Source organism: Bubalus bubalis, chromosome 7, assembly GCF_019923935.1.
Source record: "Bubalus bubalis isolate 160015118507 breed Murrah chromosome 7, NDDB_SH_1, whole genome shotgun sequence".
Classification (NCBI taxonomy): Eukaryota; Metazoa; Chordata; class Mammalia; order Artiodactyla; family Bovidae; genus Bubalus; species Bubalus bubalis.
The window spans coordinates 110,995,986-111,017,191 of NC_059163.1; the positions used below are offsets into that span (position 1 = coordinate 110,995,986).

At 39.3% G+C, this 21,206-nt stretch overlaps 1 protein-coding gene across 16 annotated transcripts in view; it reads left to right on the forward strand.

The window, feature by feature from the left end:
* Nucleotides 1–21,206, forward strand: part of FAM13A (family with sequence similarity 13 member A) — a 333,264-nt gene that overhangs the window by 272,204 nt on the left and 39,854 nt on the right. For all 16 annotated transcript variants that reach the window (XM_044946341.2, XM_044946346.2, XM_044946337.2 and 13 more), the window contains 3 exons: nt 3,027–3,213; nt 15,474–15,550; nt 15,914–15,956. In XM_044946341.2, coding sequence (XP_044802276.2) covers nt 3,027–3,213; nt 15,474–15,550; nt 15,914–15,956 — 307 coding nt within the window. The remainder of the gene's footprint in view (nt 1–3,026; nt 3,214–15,473; nt 15,551–15,913; nt 15,957–21,206) is intronic.

A 21,206-nucleotide genomic window follows, 5' to 3' on the forward strand; every position in this document is an offset into this window, starting at 1 on the left:
GCTATTGAAAATGATTTCAATTTTCTAAAACACAATGAACTAAAAAATTATACCTATTTTTATTATATAACTATGATGTTAAATTCCTAGTGCAAACTAAAAGAAAATCTTGCCATCTTAGAATATTAAAAAGCTCAGTATTGCCAGAACATTACTTGTGCATGCATGTAGAGGAAGGAGGAAACTCTGAAAAAAGAAAACCTGAGATGTGGAGAGTGAGCGTGAGAGGCCCCCAGGATCTAAGTTCAGGTTAAATCGCCCTGACGGCAGGTGTGCGAGTCAGGATATTACTGGAAGGATCGTGCTCCTGTGCTCCTCAGGGTCGCCCAGGCACTGACTCATACAAGAGCAAAGAGCATCCTTTGAGGACAGCAGGATTTCCACCTAAGCACAACTGCACAACTAGATTTGGGAATATTTATTTGAACAGGATTTATTCCAGTCATTCATTCACTATTCAAAAAGATTAGAAAATAAACTTGGTCCTTTAGTTTCTAAAAATAATGTTTAGCTTTTGTATTAATCTGCTCAAGCTGCCATAACAAAGTACCACAGGCTTAAACAACAGGAGTGCATTTTCTCACAGTTCAGAGAGGTCGAAGTCCGAGATCAAGGTGCTGACAGTGGGTGCTTGCTGGGGCCTCGCTGCCTTGCTGGCAGTGCCTGCTCAGTGAGGGTGTCCTCACACGGCCTTTCCTCTGCTCTCCCGTGCCTGCCTCTTCTTATAAGGATGCCCGTCCTCTTGGAGTAAGTCCCCACCGTCATGACCTCATGCAACCTTGATTACCTCCTCAGAGGCCCTGTCGCACTGGCAGGTAGGGCTTCCTCGTATGAAGTGGGGAGGTGGGGGACACCGTTTAGTCCTTCACTTCAGTTCAGTACCTCAGTTGTGTCCGACTTTGTGACCCCATGGACTGCAGCACACCAGGCTTCCCTGTCCATCACCAATTCCAACAGCTTCAAACCTAAAAATTCCTCCATTAAAAAATTATAATTGGATCTATACCCCAGGAATTAAGAAAATACAAAGGCAAAGAGACATAGTTAAATATCAAACTCATTGTGAATTTGAGAGAGATTTAAGAGTGTTTGTATATGTGCCTGCATGTTAGTCCCTAGCAACTTTTCCTCATGTGTTCATTTATTTTATACTTGGAATATTTCTTATAAATGTAATATACATCTTTTATATAATTTTACTAAATGTACATATGTGTACATTAAAGGTATAAAATAAGGCTAGATTAAATATAGAGTATTAAAAATCACCAAGATAGTGTGATGGTGAAAATATTATGATAATATTTAATTCATACTTTTGCCTCCATGATAGCCTAAGACAGGATATGAATTTAAATTACAGAATAAATATTTAAGTTACTCTGTTTCATTTGGGGATATGATTGATAGTAAAATAAAAAAAAATAAATGAACATTCATTTATTTTTACACTTTGGAGCTCACTTATTTCAAATACAGTTTTAGGTGGTTAGGAGTTATCTTTATATATTTTTAAAATTGAATTATAGTGGATTTACAGTGTATTAATTTCTGCTGTACAGCAAAGGATTCAGTTACACACATACATACATTCGCTTTTATATTCTTTTCCATTATGCTTTGTCCCAGGTATAGAATGTAGTTGCCAGTGCTATACAGGGGGACCTTGCTGTTTATCCATTCTATACGCGACAGTTTGCGTCTGCCAACCCCTAACTCCCACTCCCTCCCTCCCTCCCATCCCCTTGGCAACCACCAATCTGGCTTCTTTGTCCGTGATTCTCTTTCTGTTTTGTAGTTAGGTTCATTTGTGCTATATTGTAGATTCCACACGTAAGTGATATCGTGTGGTATCTTTCTCTTCTGACTTAACTTCATTTAGTGTGGTAAACTCTAGTTGCAGGGAAGTACCTTTAAGGTCACACCATGACAGAGAGTAAGTCTCATTCATTTGTACCTGACCAAATGGTGCTGCTGCGCTGCTAAGTTGCTTCAGTCATGTCCAACTCTGTGTGACCCCATAGACGGCAGCCCACCAGGCTTCGCCGTCCTTGGGATTCTCCAGGCCATTTCCTTCTCCGATGCATGAAAGTGAAAAGTGAAAGTGAAGTCGCTCAGCTGTGTCCGACTCTTTGAGACCCCATGGACTGCAGCCCACCAGGCTCCTCAGTCCATGGGATTTTCCAGGCAAGAGTCCTGGAGTGGGGTGCCGTCGCCTTCTCTGAAATGGTGCTGCACTCATGGTTTAATTTGTTCTGTGATGTAGTAAAAGACAAAGACTTCGACAAGTACTTTAATTTTCGAGAAAAACCTCTTAAAAGAGAATGTTAAAATGCTTAAGGGAAGCATTTCAAGAGCGTTACATGAATTAAATTCTGTAATTAAAACTTCTAAAACTAAGTCATGAAGGAACTTTAGTTAAAAGCTTACATTCAGAAACTGGTACTGGGAAGTAATGAATCCATATTTCAGTTGAAATGCTTTCTTTGTATTCCATAGTTCTTGTTATATCATTTTTACCCAGATCATCTAATATAGTCAGGTTTAGGTATTAATGCATTTGTACTGTGATAAAATGTCTTTCTCAATTGGAGAAAATCAGTGTCCCATTCTGGAGAAAAAGATGTATTTCCTTTTCAGATTTTTCTTAATATATTATATTGATTTATAAGATCCATGTACGTGTATGTATGTATGTATGTATATAAAACCTATGAATAATGGAAAAATGTCTTTGCAAGTTTGCACAATTCCCCTGGTTTTGAATACAGATTACTTTCGGTACAAATACAAAAGCTTTTCATTGGTAGAAACACAGCCTTCGCCAGTTTGCCTTTAGGAATAATTTCTCTTTTAATCTGATACATTTGGCACCAAGTGGTCTCTGGAGTAGCACTCTGCTCAGATTTTTATAAAAGATGAAACATGGAATTTCTAAGCACTCTTCTTTCTGCATGATGCAGTGTCTTTAAAACGTCCTTTTTACCTTTTAAAGTAAAATGAAGCTAATTTTTTTTCAATTCAAGGGGACGTCTCAACAAAGAAAATATTCCTTCTGGCTTCAGCAATCTTGATGAATGCATGTTGAATGCTTGTGAAGTGGAAAAATTATATGAAAATACTTCTGGTTATATTGGAGAAAGGGGTAAACCTAAACGTCAGAAATCCAGTTCCAAACTTTCTGAGCTCAATGAAAATCAAGATGGTCTTGTGGTAAGTGCATGATTCTATAAAATTTTTACTTGTAGCCAGTTAGGAAATACCACATCTCTTTTCCTTGCTTTGTAAAAAATAAAAATTAATGTCAAGCTCGAGTTTCACAGAATTATAGGACATGAGTTCTGAAAGAGACCTTAGAGGTACTAAGTATACACACTTTTATTTCTTTTTAATAACTATAAAAATCAAGTTCACGAAACACTGTATTTTGCCAAAGGAAGCAGAAGCAGCACAAACTTTGATTTCTATGTTATTGAAATTGGTCTGACTTTTCTCTCATTCTTTTGAGCATTTTTAAACTTTATTTTTAGAATAAAATTATCAAAGCATTTTTCCTTATTTTCCTCCATTTTATCTGTTCTCATTTATATGAATATAAAAAATTAATGAGTTTAAAGTGAGGTAAAAGAAAAATACATATGGAAATAGGATCAGCTGTCTTTGTGTTCAGAAATCCCTTTGTGTTCAGAAATTTAATTTCAAAGCTATACTCTATAGTTTTTTTTCCCCTATCTCCTAAACAGTTACCTTTAAATGCTGGTTCATGAATTTGATATATAACTTATGCAAGTGAGTTTAGTCAATAACTCAATACTTATCCAGTTTAACTATAAATATACATCATCCTTTATTGTGTATGCTCAGTTTCTTTGAAAAGTGAGAACCAAAGTCTGTCTTCTGATTTCCTTTAGCTTTCAGAAATGTAATCCCCCCAAAAAAACTGAAGTTGAATTTTATAACATGAACTGGAGTCCCTAATAAAAATAGGTAATATCCATTCTCTCACAGTGTTTAAAGCCTCTGTTCTGGTTTATCTCAGCAGTTTTTACCTCCATGCTGGGTTTTCTATAAATTTAACAAAACTCATGGACCACCTCTTTTCCCATTGTCAGTTTCTGCCTGCACTCAGAGAAAATTCCCAGTTTTATTCCTTAAAGAGAATATGCATAAATGCAAATCTGGGGAAAGCATGTTTGCCCCATTCCCCCCAGATGTCCTGATGCCCTGTTTCTGGAAGCAAACTGATCAACTAGAATAAACACTGTCACCCACCTCAGACTGGTGTCTGACACTGTTCTACAAATACAGCTTCCCAGGCGGTACTAGTGGTAAAGAGCCCATCTGCCAGTGCAGGAGACATGAGAGACACAGGGTCTCTTTGATCCCTGGGTCTGGAAGACCCCCAAGAGGAGGCTGTGGTAGCCCACTCTAGTATCCTCACCTGGAGAATCCCGTGGACAGAGGATCCTGGTGGGCTATAGTCCATGATATTGCAAAGAGCTGGACATGAATGAAGCGACTTAGCATGCATGCAAGCTTTGGAACCATTATACATTAAATGGTTTTTAACACTAACTTAACTCTTATTTGAAGGAAAAGTAAAATTTTTAATAAACTAAATGATACTAACTCTGTTAGCTCTTTATTCGGCCCATGATTTGTTTTCATCAATGTTTTTTTCCACCAGGAATAGTATCTTAAATTAGCTAAGTGGTAGTAGCTAATGAAACCGGAAAAGTATATTTATTCCTTAGAATACATGTGTGATTACTAAAACTGTGGACATAGTTGATGTTTAAAAACATTTGGATGAGAGAGCTTAATTCCATTCTGTGTTTTTTTTTTTTTTTTTTTTTTTTTTTCTGTGAAAGGATTTGTCCCCACCTTAGCTGCCAGTTTCCACATTCCAGGATTGTGCAGGTCACATGTTAACATAAGTGAGCTAAGTGGAACGTGTCTTTGTTGCAATGAATAATTTAAAGCCCTGCCAACACAACTCGGACAGAAGCAAAACTTTCTCATCTGTGAAGTGAGGGTATTCTCAAAGATATTTCCTGACTCTCATATTCCATTAATTTTAAATCTCATCTTCACAGGTAACCAACCACAAAGCAAATAGCCAGGGAACATGACAGTGACTACTGTTTAGACTACATCCTGAAAGTGAAGTTGTGCTTCTTAACTTCCTACTTACTTTTAAACTTCTATTTTTACTTTCCCCCACTCTCCTCCAAAACCTTCTCTTATCCCTTTACAAGCTTTTTATACACTGACTAAACTTTTGTTTCTGGAAAACATATGTAATAGGATACCTTCTCTGTGCCAGGAAATATTTCAGAATCTGGGGATACATCTGTGAGACTAACAGGCAAAAATCACTGCCTTCACGGAGCTTACATTCTAGTGGGAAAAACTGACAAAATCAAGATAAAAAAGTAAACCAGGAAATATATTACATAGTGGTAACTATTAGTAAGAAAAATAAAGCAAAAAATGAGGCTAGAAATTATAAATGGGCAGAGGTTGCAATTTTAAATAGAGTTTTTAGAGATGGGCTTCCAAGAATTTGATATTTGAGTGTGAAGATCTAGAGGAAGTAAGGTAACAAACCATACTATATCAGCAGGTTTAGAGACGCCAAGAAAATCACTTATATGAAATGTTCAAGAAACTGCAAAGATACCATTATGGTTAGAAGAGAATGCGGACAGTGAAAAAGATAATGGAAGGTGAGGAGAGAACAAATTAAGTAGGGCCTCATAGAACATTGTAAAAACTCTGCCTTTAATCTGGGTGAGATGAGAATCCGTGTGAGGGTTCTAGGTAGAGCGGTGATGTGACTTACTGAAATTTGGTTTGACCACTGTGTTGAGAATGGAAACGACACAGCCAAGGGCAGAAGCAGAGAAACCAGTTAGGAAACTGTTGCAATAATCTAGGTGTGCGCTGATGATGGCGTGAACTAAGGTGATCCTCAAGCCAGCACATATTGCCTTGCAGGCTGCACAGGGCACTGCAGTAGGGGACATTGTTCACATTGACTAAAATGTCCTCCTAGAGTACTGTATTGCAGTCGTCATGAGGAAATAGATATATTTTGATATATTTTGAACATAGAATTGACAAGATTTCCTGATATTACCTGTGTAGTATGAAAGATAATGCCAAGGTTTGGGGCCTGAGCAGCTACAAGGTTTGTGACACCGATTTACTGAGATGGAGAAGAGAGAAGTTTGGGAGTAGTATCATGGTTCAATGTTGGGCATGTTTTTTTGCATTTGTTTGTTTGGCTATTCTCGGTCTTAGTTGCGGCATGCGAGATCTTTGATCTTCATTGCATCGTTTAAACTGTTAGATGTGGCATGTGGGATCTAGTTACCTGACCAAGGAACAAACCCAGAGTATTTAAAGTCAGTATACTAGATGAAGTAATCAAGGGTGTGAGTTTGAACAGACAAGGGAAGTGACCTCAGGGACCGTGAGCCCTGAGGCCTATGAACATGCAGAGGATGGGGAGATAACAGGGAACCAGTAGAGGAGACTTAAGAAGGAGACAACAGCAAAAAAGGAGAAAATGAGGTGTGTTTGATGTTTTGGAAGCCAGGTGAACCGGGTATCTCTAGCTGGAAAGAAGGTCAAATGGTTAACCAAGTAGAACAGTGAGAGCTTAGCCATTGGAATTAGCAAGCTGGAGATCACTCAATAAGAGCAGTTTTGATGGAGATATGGGAGCAAAGCATTTTCCAGAGAAAACAAGAGGAGAGGAACTGAAGAGTTTGAGTGATAATTTTACAGTGATCTCACCAGCCCATAACACAGCCAAAGAGATCTAAAAAGGGCATCTTGCAGATTAAGAATCTCTAGAGTGGGAACTGTCTGTAGTACTTTGCCTTGTCCTTTTCCCTTTTGAACTATCATGAGCAGCAGAGACTGAGAGACTGCAGATAGTTCTGAACTCAGAAATTAGTGGTAGTGAGTGGCATTGAGTACCTCTAATGATTGGTGTGGTCAGAACCTTCTGCTGTCTTCTTGCACCACCAGCTCACATCTGTGCTCTTGAGCCTCTCTCTGATGGAAAGCTTGTGCCCTAATTTGTCTTTGAACAGCTAAAACAGCAAGTTTGTGTTTCAGTGACTTCCCTCTTTCCTGCTTCAGAATTTCTCTAGATCTCTACCCATTTTCTTACCTGCTCAAATGATAAACGTTTTTCTAAAATCTAAGATTAAATATCCTTGAAAATAATGTTTTCTGCATCTATCTCTCTACCTCTTGTACATGTGCAAACATACACACACTCACTCACTCATTCACTTTTCATTGCTTCCTCACCACTAGCTCATTTCTGTTGGCCTAGAAAATGCCTCTACTTCAAAAATATTCTTTCTAGGGCACAGTTTAACAGTTTGAATCAAAAGCCATAATTCAGGCATTTTATCCTACCTCTGCTATTCTGCTCTGGAGACAGCATCATAGATATGGAAAGGACCAGAAGTACTGATTTGCTCACCACATGGTTGTCTATAATCATGGAGAATTAGAAGCAATTTAAATGTTCAAAATTAAGAGACCAGATAAGTAACATTTGTATGTCAATTCAATAAGATATTATGCGTCAAATAAAAATTACGGTTCTGAAGACTATGTAATAAAGTGAAAAATGTTTGGCAAAGTATATTTTAAGTGCTTTGCATATATTATCAATTTTAATCCTCCCAATAACCCATAAAGTAGTAATTATTATTATTAATATTCTCATTTGAACATGAGGAAAATGAAGCACAGGAGATAAACAGCTGTCCAAGGTCACAAATAAGTGGTGGGGCTCGGGTTCCATGATACTCTCCCTCAAAAGTAGGTATATAAGGAAGCAGTATATATAGTGTGTGCATTTATGTGTGAATGTATGTATATAAATATGTTCCTAGAAAAACACACAAAGGAAATATACCTAAAATGACTGAACAATAGTATTGTGCTGGTGGTGGTGATGGTGGAAGTATTAGGGGCAATTTTTACTCCATCCAAAGAATATTTTCCAGATATTCTTTATGTGATTATACTAATGCCTTAATAAGATTTACATTTATATATTTAAAAAAACATAGTCTAGTAGCCCTTTTATTCATAAACAGCATCTGTTTAATCTCACGTACACCCTCTGAAATCATAGGCAGGGATCAAGGAAGCAGCTTAGGTCTTACACTCAGGCCTGAATTTCAGTTCCAGCTTTATCACTTAATAGCTATGGCAAGTGAGCAGTTACTCTGTAACATGGGAGTATTTATCTCTCTTTGTGGTTTATTGTGAGATATAAGTGCAATGAAATGTGCTAAATAATAGGAAAAACTGAAAACAATACCTATATAAGTTCTTTCTGCTTCCTCTGTTCTGATGGTCAATCTTTGCCCTTCGTTTTGCATCAAAAATTTTAAACAGTCTGCAGACATTTCCAGTTCTTTCCATACTTGCTAATGAACTCCTGTAATTCAGATTCTATCCCCACTTCTCTGAAGAAACTCCTTTCTCTGTGTCGCTGGGTGACCGTGTGGTTGTTTCTGGTATGTTAAGACCTCTGTGCTGTTATTGGCTTGGTCCTTGGCCTCCTGAAGTCCTTGTGGTTCTTGACCCTCTGTCCCTTTTTCTCAGAAATCTTTCTCCCTTGACCTCCAGGATGTTGATCTCTCTTTGTCCTCTTAACACAGTGACCCTATTCCTCGTTACTGTGTCCCTCACTGACTGGTTTTCCACAAGACATGCTTAGATATAAATGTTACACAGATTATCGCCTCATCCCTTGTCCATCAGTACTGCACCTGAGAGCTTCTCTACTTCTGTGGTGTCAGATGTCACCTCTTTGGAAGTGGCTTCCAAAGCAACACTTCTGTGATGCTCTGTGAAGCTCACCTTAGACAGTACTTTCAGGTCAACATGTGAAAATCAAATGAATCATCTTTTCCTCCTTGGTCTCTCTTTCACTCATCTGATTTCACAGGTCCTTATCTTCTTAGTCATTTTCTAAGGCCTTTCCTTTTCCTTACTCCCAATCCTTCTTCCAGTGTTAGTCATATGTCAGATCTAGTTGACTCTACCTTTCCCCTTTCCCCTTTCCCCTTTGTATTGCCATAGCCGAGGCACTTTTTATAACTAGTCTGGAATATCAGGACAGCCACCTAGCACAGCTTCATGCCTCCACTGTCTCCTCCACCCCCTCCAAACCATTTTACCTGTTTATAAGAACAATCATTTACCTAATGTTGAAAATCTCAACTCTTGGTTTTAATGCAGTATAACCCAGCAAGAACTCCTGTCAAAAACCATCTAACAGTGATTCTCTGAGTGGTATCAATGTAAGGTAAAAACAAACAAACAAACAAAAAAAAAAAAAACAAAAAACCCACCGTTTGAACCGCAGACTGAAACGTATTCATTCCTTCAAACATACAACAATGAACTATATGACAGGCACTGTTTTAAGCACAAAAGACAAAATGGTGACCCAAACAGATACACTGTCTGCCATCTGGAAGTCTACGTTCTCAAAGGATGAGGCAGATAAGAAACAAACCAACATGTAGTCAGATGGCAGCGCATGCTGTGGAGAGAAGTGAAGCGGGGTGAATCAGATGGGGTGTGGGTGGGAAGCTGAGGATGGACACTGAGCAGATTGAGTCTTCAGGTCCGGCGTCACTGAGAATGGCGCTTGTGCAGGGACCTGTGAGGGAGGAGGGATATCTGAGGAGAGACTATCCAGGCAGAGGGAGAACAGCCCTAGCCTTTGGAAGATGAGCAAAAGGCTCTCCTGGTCAGAGCAGAGTTGAAGGGGGAGTGCTGTAGGAGATGAGGTCAGAGGCATAGCAGGGAGCCTGATCCCTTAAGGCTTTGTAGCCATTTTTAGATCTTTAGCATTTACCTTGAGTGAAATGAGAAGCCATTAGAGGATTGAAGAGAAGAAAGCAATTTTCTGAAGTACCTTTTGAAAGGATCACTCTGGCAACTGTATAGCCCAGGAATGGTGAGGGCTGTTCAGATAGAACCTGTTTTTAAAATTAAGATAGCATTAACAGTGTAGCAGAGTACAGTTGGAGCAGTAACCAAGTACAGAAGTGGTGATGGCAAGGACCGGGGCCTGTCACTTCACCATCCACCATGGTTCCCCAGTGCCCAGCGTAGCTCACCACTCACAAAAAATGTGTTTTAAGAAAAGTGAGCGAATGAACGGTTGCCATTTAGTGTGGTAGCTCAGGTGATAGAGAATCTGCCTGCAGTGCAGGAGACCTGGCTTCCATCCCTGGGTTGGGAAGATCCCCGCTATCCGCTCTAGGATTCTTGCCTGAAGAACCCCGTAGACAGAGGAACCTGCTGGGCTACAGTCCATGGGGTCACAAAGAGTTGGGCACAGCGGAGCAAGTAACACTTGCACTTACACTTTCTTTTTTAGGGTAACGAGTAACAAAATGACCCAAAATTCAACGCCTTGAACGCCGTCAAAGTTCTTTCTTCTGTGACAAGCTAAAGCAGTTTAGGGCTCGGGAGAGGAGTTAGAAGACTTGCTCCACACAGTGTTTTAAGGACTCAGGCCAACTGCCTCTAGCTTCAGCAACTAGCTTCCAGAGCAGTCGTGATTTTCATGTGCATTCCAGCTCACAAGAGGAGAGAATGAGTGAGTGTCAAGGCATGAACCTTGTGAGGCAGCTAATTAGGCAGGCCTGGAAAGCACACATACAGCTTCTCACATCCTATTGAAGACCTACCTACCTGCCTGAGAGGCTTCAGATGTGCTCTCACTGGGCACGTGGCTCCGTCATCACTGTGCAAGAAAGGTGGAATGGATTTGGGTGGACAGCTAGCAAGCTCTTCCGTAGGTGTCCTCTTACAGTACCAGGAATTCCTTTTGAATATGGATTAATTTATACAGTTTTAAGCCGTAAAACATGAAGTGTACAAAAGAAGACAAAATACTCAAATTTGTCATGAATCCTTTGTTAATGAGAACATATCAGATACCTTCTCTTACAGCTCAAGGCTAGAATAATGAGCTTGTTTTGCCTAGCAGTGTTCCATGTAGCCTTCAAACTGAATTGTTTGTATATTGAGAAAAGTCATCTGTAAAGGCTTGTCGGGCTTCTCTGGTGGCTCAGCAGTAAAGAATCTTCCTTCAATGCATGAGACACGGGTTCAATCCCTGGGTCAGGAAGAGCCCCTGGAGGAAGACATGGTAACCCACTCCAGTATTCTTGCCAGAAAAATCCCATGGGCAGAGGAGTAACTCAGACACAACTGAAGTGACTAAGTACAGCACACACACAGTATAAAGGCTTTGTCAGCATTTTGTAGTTTTAGAAGCCAAATTTGTTTGTGCTCCAAGTGTTTTCAAGTATTTCAGTGATCAAACAGGTTTGAGCCTAGCTGTCAATGCCAAAACAGAGAAGGGGCCAGGGGGAAGAACTGAAAATAAGCTCCACAGTCTAATTTTTTCAAAGCTTTTGCTCTTTATAGATTTTAGATCATTTTTATAATTGAGGAAAATGGTTCTTAAAATTCAATTTCTTCTGACACCCCCAAATTGCCCAAGTAAATTATAGAGAATTTGTATGTTTTCAAAAGTCTCTGGTAGGTCTTCTATGAGGCAGAACTAGATTTGTCTGTCTTTTTTAGTGCAATTCTAAAAGCAGTTTTATCAAATTATACTTAAAGACATAATCTGCCCTTTGCTGTTTCTTAAAATTATCTATTACCTTTCAGATCAGATCAGATCAGATCAGTTGCTCAGTCGTGTCCGACTCTTTGCAACCCCATGAATCGCAGCACGCCAGGCCTCCCTGTCCATCACCAACTCCCGGAGTTCACTGAGACTCAAGTCCATAGAGTCAGTGATGCCATCCAGCCATCTCATCCTCTGTCGTCCCCTTCTCCTCCTGCCCCCAATCCCTCCCAGCATCAGGGTCTTTTCCAATGAATCAACTCTTCACATGAGGTGGCCAAAGTACTGGAGTTTCAGCTTTAGCATCATTCCTTCCAAAGAAATCCCAGGGCTGATCTCCTTCAGAATGGACTGGTTGGATCTCCTTGCAGTCCAAGGGACTCTCAAGAGTCTTCTCCAACACCACAGTTCAAAAGCATCAGTTCTTCGGCACTCAGCCTTCTTCACAGTCCAACTCTCTCATCCTCTATTACCTTTAAAAGATACTAATTTTAGAAGACTAAAATTAAATTAATCCAGTAAGACATGATGTTTATAAGAGTTCTTTTACTTCCAACTTTAATAAATGAAAACATTAATGAGCTCCTCTTTTACCACACCTGGAGAAGCATTTGGCACATAAAACAGTTAAAAGCCTTCAGAGGTCATTGAGCCTCTGTTTTCTCATAAGACCAGCACTGTTAACAACTACAGGGCATTTGAAAGTCCAGTAGCATCCTTGTCTTACAATGGAAGCTTTCTAAATTTCAGCCATTACTTTGACCTGTCCATTTCATTTTCTCCTTTCCTCATCTCAGTGAAGTGGGGAACTGGCTGATCTGTTTCTTAATCTTCCCTCTCCAAACCCTTAGGCAAAGAATGGAAGTCAGAATCTATAAAGTGTTTAGCACCCACGGAAAATAGGTACTTTTGTTATGTACTTCTAGATCTTTCCTACCCTTGTTAGTCTCATTCTTTAAAAAATTACTGCAGGTTGCCAGCTGTAACACGTTCTTCACATATTCCGGTTTCCAAAAGGTATAGGGGCGACCTAATTACTTTAGCAAAGGAACACTGTGTACTCGCATGCTGCTTTGGTGAAAGCAGACTATGACTATTCAGTAGTCTCAGATGTGTGGAAGACAACATGAAAACTGGGATTATTACAAAGCTTTAGAGAGAAATATTGAACAGTTTTGAAAGTCACCCTTTGTCAGTTACATCTGTAGAAATTCAGGTCCTTAGAAAGTTGTTAAACGTATAGATCAAACATTTTTTTAAAAAGTGGAGGAGGCGAGAGAGTTGAAGTTACAACTTGTCTTAACCATGAAAATCAGCTAAACTTTCTCACATTTCCCACCTGCTTTTTGCAAAGCTTTCTATTGTAAAACATAACTATATCTTTTCTGTAATTCTCAAAGCCTATGTTGATTGTATCTTGGTTCTTTCTGTTTTGAAAAAAAAAATCAATCATCTAACATTCTGCTAACTGAAATATCTTGAAATTTATATTATGGTTTATTTTATGTTCTTTCCGAATGTATCTTAGCCTCCCACCTGAAGATTTTTATTTCTTCTGAAATAGTTATTTGCATATAATTATAAAGGTATTTCATGGACAGTGGTTTAATGTGATCTGAAGGTTGAGGGTGGTGCTTTCCCTAGGAATTCATCTTTCAGAGCTTCAGGGAAATTTAATACTATTGCACTAGATCTTACACTAAAGATTTTGATACTGTGTTGAAGATTACCAGTGTGAACAAAGATTCTTTGTCAAAGATGGATTGCTCTTTATCAGGAAAATCACATTCCAGTAATAAGAGCAACTATGCTCTGGCTTAACGAGAGCCGTTTTAGAGAAGCCTCTTCTAACTCAAACTTTAGAGGTAAAAAATGTACATATTATTGAATGTTTATATATATATATACATATATATATATTTAAATTTCTCAGATTCCTTAAAATTATCTGTGTAAATTATCTAAACATGTCAGTGGATATGTAGTGATGGCAGACACAAACACTGTCTTACCAGTTCCTGGGACATCATCTTAACTGGGGGCAAATAGCAGTAATATATTTCCTTGGAGATTACACAGTTTTAGAAATCATAATAACACCACCAACAGCTAGTATTCACTAAATGTATAAGACATTAGTGTAATACTTTACATGTATTACCTCATTTCATCCTTACGACCGCCCTATGTTAAGTATTGTTGCCAACCCCACTTTACAGCTGAGAAAACTGAGAGTAGGATCTTACAGTTAATAAATGATGGAGCTAAGAGTCAAACCCAAACATTCTGACTCCAGAGCCACTATTAATAACTCTTATGGTATGTTGTCTCCCTTGTTTTTATACTTGATGGAACCTGGGGCTTTAAACTTTTAAGAGTCGCAGACAAGTTGACCATACCACCATAAATGGAAAATAATTTATCCATCTACCAAGCCCAAGATTAGTTATCTACTCTATACGCTTGTTTTGTGGAGATTTTTGTATATCTCAATTTCATAGGATCACTGTGAGCCTTAATCAGATGTATTTTGCAATGGGCTTTTCACAGCGGAAGATTATAAATGTGTAGATGAATGCATGTTACTTCAATGTGTTCTTTATTTTGACAACACAGAATACATGGATTGTACTTAATAGTCTTTTAATGCAGAAATGAATCTTTGAGTTCGATGAAATTCAGGTCCAAATCTCCAAGGCAGCTGTGCGTTTGAGTCCACCAAATGCACACGTGCTCTTGTTTGCATATTTGTAATCTTCCTGCATGGGGACGGCTTACTTTGTGCTCAGTCACCTGAGTTGTGTTTAGAAACTGTTGGCTGTTTTCACAGAGGCAGTCAAAAAATCTTACTAATATGCCTCCCAATAAGTGTTAAGCCCTCTCCGTCAGTCTGAAATACATGCTACTTGAAGTAAGTTTCCTGTTTATTTTTGTCCAGCTTGGCTAATATAAAGATTAACATTAAATATCAGAGAAGAAAAAGCTCTTAAGTTAACTCCATGTCTTTGTGATGGCTATTTTGCAGTTTAGATACAAGCTGCATATCCCCTCAGATCATTTTGACAAGAAACACTGAAAAGATGTTAAACAGGCAATGAATGTGATATTGGCTTCTGATTACATTAGAAGTCAGATTCCTCAGGTCTAGTTCTAATGCTGCCCTAATATTCTGAGAGTCTGGGTTTTGCTCTATTTACCTATAAAATGTGGGCAATACCTAAGAGGAACACTGTAGGCCATGATGACCATCTCTGTGCTGCTGTCAGATGTTTTTGTTAATGGACTGATGAAGTTCAATATACAGTTTTATACCAACAGTGTATAATAAAGTGTCATGCTGCTACTGCTAAGTCACTTCAGTTGTGTCCAACTCCGTGCAACCCCATAGACAGCAGCCCACCAGGCTCCGCCGTCCCTGGGATTCTCCAGGCAAGAACACTGGAGTGGGTTGCCATTTCCTTCTCCAATGCATGAAAGTGAAAAGTGAAAGTGAAGCCGCTCAGTCGTGTCCGACTCTTAGCGACCCCATGGACTGCAGCCCACCAGGCTCCTCCATCCATGGGATTTTCCAGGCAGGAGTACTGGAGTGGGGTGCCATTGCCTTCTCCAAATAATGTGTCATAATTTTACCAATTTTAACAAAGTTGGGAATCTGAGGACTAGAATTAATATCTACTTATTATCTGATGTTTCTGTCTTAAAGAAAGAAGGGTCTGTTGTTATGTACTTCTTACCATTACTGCTGGACAACAAGTAGTTTGTTTTGTTACAGAACATGGAAAATCTCAATCCCACACCATCTCATGAGAGGACTGGATCTGACCATGTTGAACTGATATCCGATGGAAGGTAATTTTAAGAGTTTTCTCCTAACGCCATTTATAAGAATGTGAATAAACTTTTTTTTCACTTAGTGCAGTGTGCTTTAAAAGAACTAAAAAGCATAAAATTAACAAACTCTATATTTACCAACCACATTTTATAGCAAGGAAAATGCTTGAGGACGGGAAAATCTATGGTGCTATTAAAGACAGATAACCATATTCATGTTTTGTGTTGTTTCTAGGTTTTGATTTTTTGTTTTGTTTTTTTTTTTAATTTCATAAGAATTTTATTTAGAGCTACTGAACTTCTAAAACAAGTAAAATTATAATTTCAATGAATGAGAAGCATTATTATAAAACAGAATGACAGTTTATGTTTTGTTTGTAGCAAAGAAAATGAAAAGGATGGCAGACAGAGCCAGCATCTTGAGGTGAGTAGCTACCAAGTAAAAGTCAGATTGTGACAGGACTGTCCCTACGTTCCTGAGAGTCCCTGGGAAGATTTATTGGCTTATCAATAAGAGGTGACGAGATAGTGACAGGACTACGGTTGATGAGAAAGGCAAACATTGAGACATAAAAATTCGTTGAGAAATCGTAAGAACTCTATTCTTTGGGTGTTTTGTTTTTTTTTTTAATTCTTTTATTTGACTTGTGAAGATAAACTTTAATATACCAGGGAGATTTCTCCTTAGATTTTTTTCCATAAAATAAGACAAAAGCCAAAGCTACTGGTTTGATTTTCCATGAATTCAAGCATTTTTTTAAGTGATTGAGACAGATAATAGTGAATCATAGTGGATTTGTCACAGAGATAATTTCATGAATTTTCAAATTAATGTAAAATCATTTCAAGGTATTAAATTCATTTCCTGAGTTTTGTATCTTGTTTTAAGTAAACGACAGAGAAAATAACGTCTAACTCCCTTCTATCGTCCGTATCTTAAAGTTTCGGTGACTTTCCTAGCTTCCTTGTTGTCCTCGGGTGACATTGCCTTCCTGACCCAAGTATTTGATTTCCTTTGTCCCAATGCTGGCTTCCATTCAGTGTGCTGAGCTTCATTTTTCATTCATATTTGTGTATATAACTCACTACTTCCAAATGCTTCCAACTGCACCTTCAGTCTTATGATCAGCTTTCTTTTTGGCAAGAATTAAAGCTTTCTTCAACCTGTTCTTGGATTCTGACTCTTGATATGTTAATTATGCATAGAACCCCCCCCCCCAACCACTGATTCCTAATCATTTTTGGGCAGTAACCTCACTCACTGATGGTTTGTTCAGTAATATATATATTGAGTCCTACTGTGTGCAGGTAATGTGCCAGGAGCTGGGATTTAATAACAGCTGCAGTTCCTACCTCCATAAAGTTTTCCAATCTAGAAAGTTAAGAATTCGAAAGCTATGGACCCCCTTCTTAGAAAAACACACACTTATGTTGAATTTGGTATAAAATTGCTGGAAATGAATGGCCACCTGACACGACCACCCCCCAATTCTCTAGATTCCTCATATTTCCTCTTTGTCATCTGTCACGGGCACTTCTTCGTTAGCCCAGCCAGACAACAGGAGGGGAGGCTTCTCCCTGACTCCATGGCTTCTGAGCTACTGCTTTCAACTTTTATTTCCAACTCCTTTATGCTTCCTTCCTCGGGACCCAGGCAAAAAGCAGACCTTCTTTCTCATCTCTAGTCACAGTTTTTCAGAGCACAGTGTCCCCATGATACTGTTTTAGTTTCCTTCTGTTTCATCCTTTTTCTGCTCCCTTCCTCTTCTCACAACGAGCACCTACTCATCATGCCATTGAACATTATTTTAAAGAAAATGGCTTTGCCAGCCTCCTGGAGAGGTATTCTCAGTTCTCCCCTTTTCTGCCTCTTATCTTTAGGAGATAAAAGGATAGAGAACAGCCTTTGGGATGAACTATGTAACATTAACTCATACATTCCAAGTGGCACCCAAACAAATGGGTGCTGAACTCCGTTTGTCTTGGTGTTTTTGTGGACAGCTCTCACGGCAGATGCATCACAGGGAAAGAATCTCAAACCTTTCTTCCACGGGCCAGGAACTATTCTTATTTGTGTTGCCCATGTGCATTTACCAATCAGCACCTAGCCCACCGCTGGCACTTCTGAAGCACTCACTATTAATAATCATTGTCATCACGGTCGTTTCAGCGAGGAGATAAAATTAGGCAGTGAGTTAAAATCCAGACTAAGCTCTCCGTGTCATCCTTCTTTCACAACCGCACCAACGGAGGGAAAAAAGGCATCACTCCACAAGATGAGGATTCTGTTTCTACTCATGACCGCATGTGTTTCCTTCACTGAAAGAAAGATACTTTATGATTGATGAAGGACTGTGAAAGATCTGACTTCCATTTTTAAACCTCTTTCCCATGCTTACAGTCTATTATTATTTCCTACATTTTAATATATGTAGCACTTTCTAAAACTTATGCAACTCAAATTGTCTGATTTTCTGATAATACTGCACTAATTCCTAGATTGCAGAAATGAAAAGTGAGTCTAGAGGTTGGTTACCCCTCCTAGAATTCTGTTTAGCTGGTATTTTTTTTTTTTCAATTTCCTATAACATCAGATTTACATGCCCACTATGAATGGATATGGTAACGTTCCCAGTTTCATTTCCTTTGTTCATTTCAATCCTTTGTTGCATGTCTCGTTAATTTCTTTTACCTATACACCTGCTGCTGCTGCTGCTGCTAAGTCGCTTCAGTTGTGTCCAACTCTGTGCGACCCCATAGACGGCAGCCCACCAGGCTCCGCCATCCCTGGGATTCTCCAGGCAAGAACACTGGAGTGGGTTGCCATTTCCTTCTCCAGTGCATGAAAGTGAAAAGTGAAAGTGAAGTCACTCAGTCGTGACCCCATGGACTGCAGCCTTCCAGGCTCCTCTGTCCATGGGATTTTCCAGGCAAGTGTACTGAAGTGGGGTGCCATTGCCTTCTCCGACCTATACACCTAATCTTACCCAAAAGGAGAGTCTGCTGAGGTCTCAGATGGTCAGTGATGAGAATTATCCTTTTCTATTTCATCTGCATTTCTTAAAGTAGTTTGTATTAAAATTCATTTAGTGACACATTGGCAATGGGGGAAAAAAATGTTAGAGTCACTTCAGAGTGCCAACAATTTAATTATGATTTCTTCAGCTAAGTTTTGGAAAGGTTGATGTTTTTATAAAATAGGATGATACGTGCTGGACGAAATAGGGTGACACGTGCAAGAGCTGAAGCCCCCTGTTCCCTGAGCTTGTGGAGTTCAAAGACTTTGTTCTGTTGTTTGTTTTTAAACTCATTTGACAAGTGGAAGTATCCAGGAGAGAGGTTGTCCTTAAAAATAGCAATTTCTAGATTCTGAAAGATAACCCTGAAAGAACAGGTTTTCAGAGTTCTGTGGAGTGTTTGCTTTATGTTTCAGCTTGATTCCTTCTGACAAGCTGTTTTCTATTGTTGAAGTATTTCATGTTCCGTATAAAATCCAGAACGGTAAAATGATAACCTTATATTTAATCCTTTTGTTAGAAAAGCAAAACATGTAAAAGTTTTTAATTATGTGGTAGAATATGCCATTATCTGGGAGAGGTCATTATAGTCAGAAGTTGAAGGTTAATAAAGTGTTAAATTCCTTCAAGATATTTTTACATTCTTTATGCTTTCTAAGCCTACTGCTTAGAAGGGCTTAGAAGCATACCTTTGATAACAAACAGGACATTCATAATAAACAAAAGACTATTTCCCTTTTTCTTATCCTGCTTCAAAAAAAAAAAAAAAAGGAAGAGAGAAGGAGAAAAGATAAGACTTTCTAATCAAGCATGAGAATTAATATTAGTTATCACAGGAGCTTAAGTGAAGGCTTGTATTTGCATTGAGAAGGTTTGAGATAAATTCTGAAATATCCCCATCAACAAGTATTTATGAAATGGATGACCGTTATTTCAGCCTCACTGTATTTCATGGAAGCTTTAGGATTTTGGAGAAGGGAATGGCAACCCACTCCAGTGTTCTTGCCTGGAAAATTCCATGGACAGAGGAGCCTGACGGGCTACAGTCCATGGGGTTGCAGAGTCAGACATGACTTAATGACTGAGCACAAGTACTGGTTTTGAAACTAGAACCAGAAAGATTTGAAAAGCTCTGTTTGTTTAGATTCACTTCCAATTCCATCCAGTCTTGAAAGGCTACTGAAGCTTGGTAATTCACATGAATCTGGGGAATTTGTTACGTTTATTTTCCTTTCTTGTCAGGCCAAACGGTAAATGTTTACACTTCATGTGGCTCCTCTGTTAACCTCTGTGGCTCCTTCCTGTGCACGCTGCCTTGTGGAGGCGCTGATACTGTCCTGCCCGTCTCTGGTGAGCTGCCCTGCCACTTCCTATCCAAATCCCGGGCAGGTAGGGAGAAGGGGTGGAACAGACATTCACCATTTGAGGCCAGGAAAGGAGCGGAGGGCGGCAGAAGATGAGATGGTTAGATAGCATCACCGACTCAACGGACATGAATCTGAGCAAACTCCGGGAGATAGTGAAGGACAGGGAAGCCTGGCATGCTGCAAGCCATGGGGTTTCAAAGAGTCAAATGTGGTTGAGAGACTGAAGAACAAGAAGGGGCAGAATGAGTGAAGTCTGGCCAGGCCCAGCCAGCCAGGGACAAGTCTTAAGAGGAGTCAGGTGGATAGACTGGTAGTTAATGGCTCCTTGACCTGACCATAGAATGTAAACTGTGGCCCCAGGCTAGGTGAGCTCTCTTGTTTGCTCCCTAGCATCCTGAGCTTTTCTTCTATAACATGCATGTGACTTGGCACTTATATGATCAGTGAATCCCTTCCACTCTGAATCCCCTGTCTCATTAATCCTTGTAATTCCAGTGCCTAGCACGTAGTATGTGTTCAATAAACACTTCCAAATGAATGAATGGGAAAGGGAGGTAGTGTATAAGTGGAATTAGCATTTCTTCTACAGTTATGACAAGCTAGCTCTTTTTACACTACATATTTTTCACTTTATCTTCCCAACTGTTTGAAGTTATGGTCCTGTATTAGACAAAAAGAGTCTCAAAGTTTACTCATTGAAGATCTTGCTGCTGGTCACCTGTGTTTGAACTCAGATCTCTAACTCTAAAACCCATATCTGCCATGCCATGTTGTCCCTCCTAAGAGCCAGTCACTCAGTTTATGTCGTCACATAAATATTTAGCATGTTTTCATATGGTGCCACGTTTTTGACAGGGTTTTGTATGTGACAGCACAAGGATCTCTGAGCTGAAAATTATGAAATGAAAGCATTTACCTGGATTTAACTGAAGGTACAATGTGTGTAAACAACAACAGTTGAAACCAAAAGATATTTTTGGTATTTAAGACTGTCCTTGACATTTGCACATTAATGATCTAATAGGAGAAACATACAGTCACGTAGGCAGGCCCGATGCTCCATGATAAGACTACTAGAGGGTGGGAAGCCTGGCAAGGTGCCTCATCAGACTAGGCTGACAGATATTTGAAGTAAGAGGAGTTTTTGGCTCATGTGTTGCTACTAAGCAGTATCCTTACTCCATGTACATGCATACCTGGGTCCACGCTATCAGCCCCCTCTGCAAACACCAGCAAGGTGACCATGTCCGCAGAAATTGGGAATCAGGTCTTCAGATACACAGCAGACAA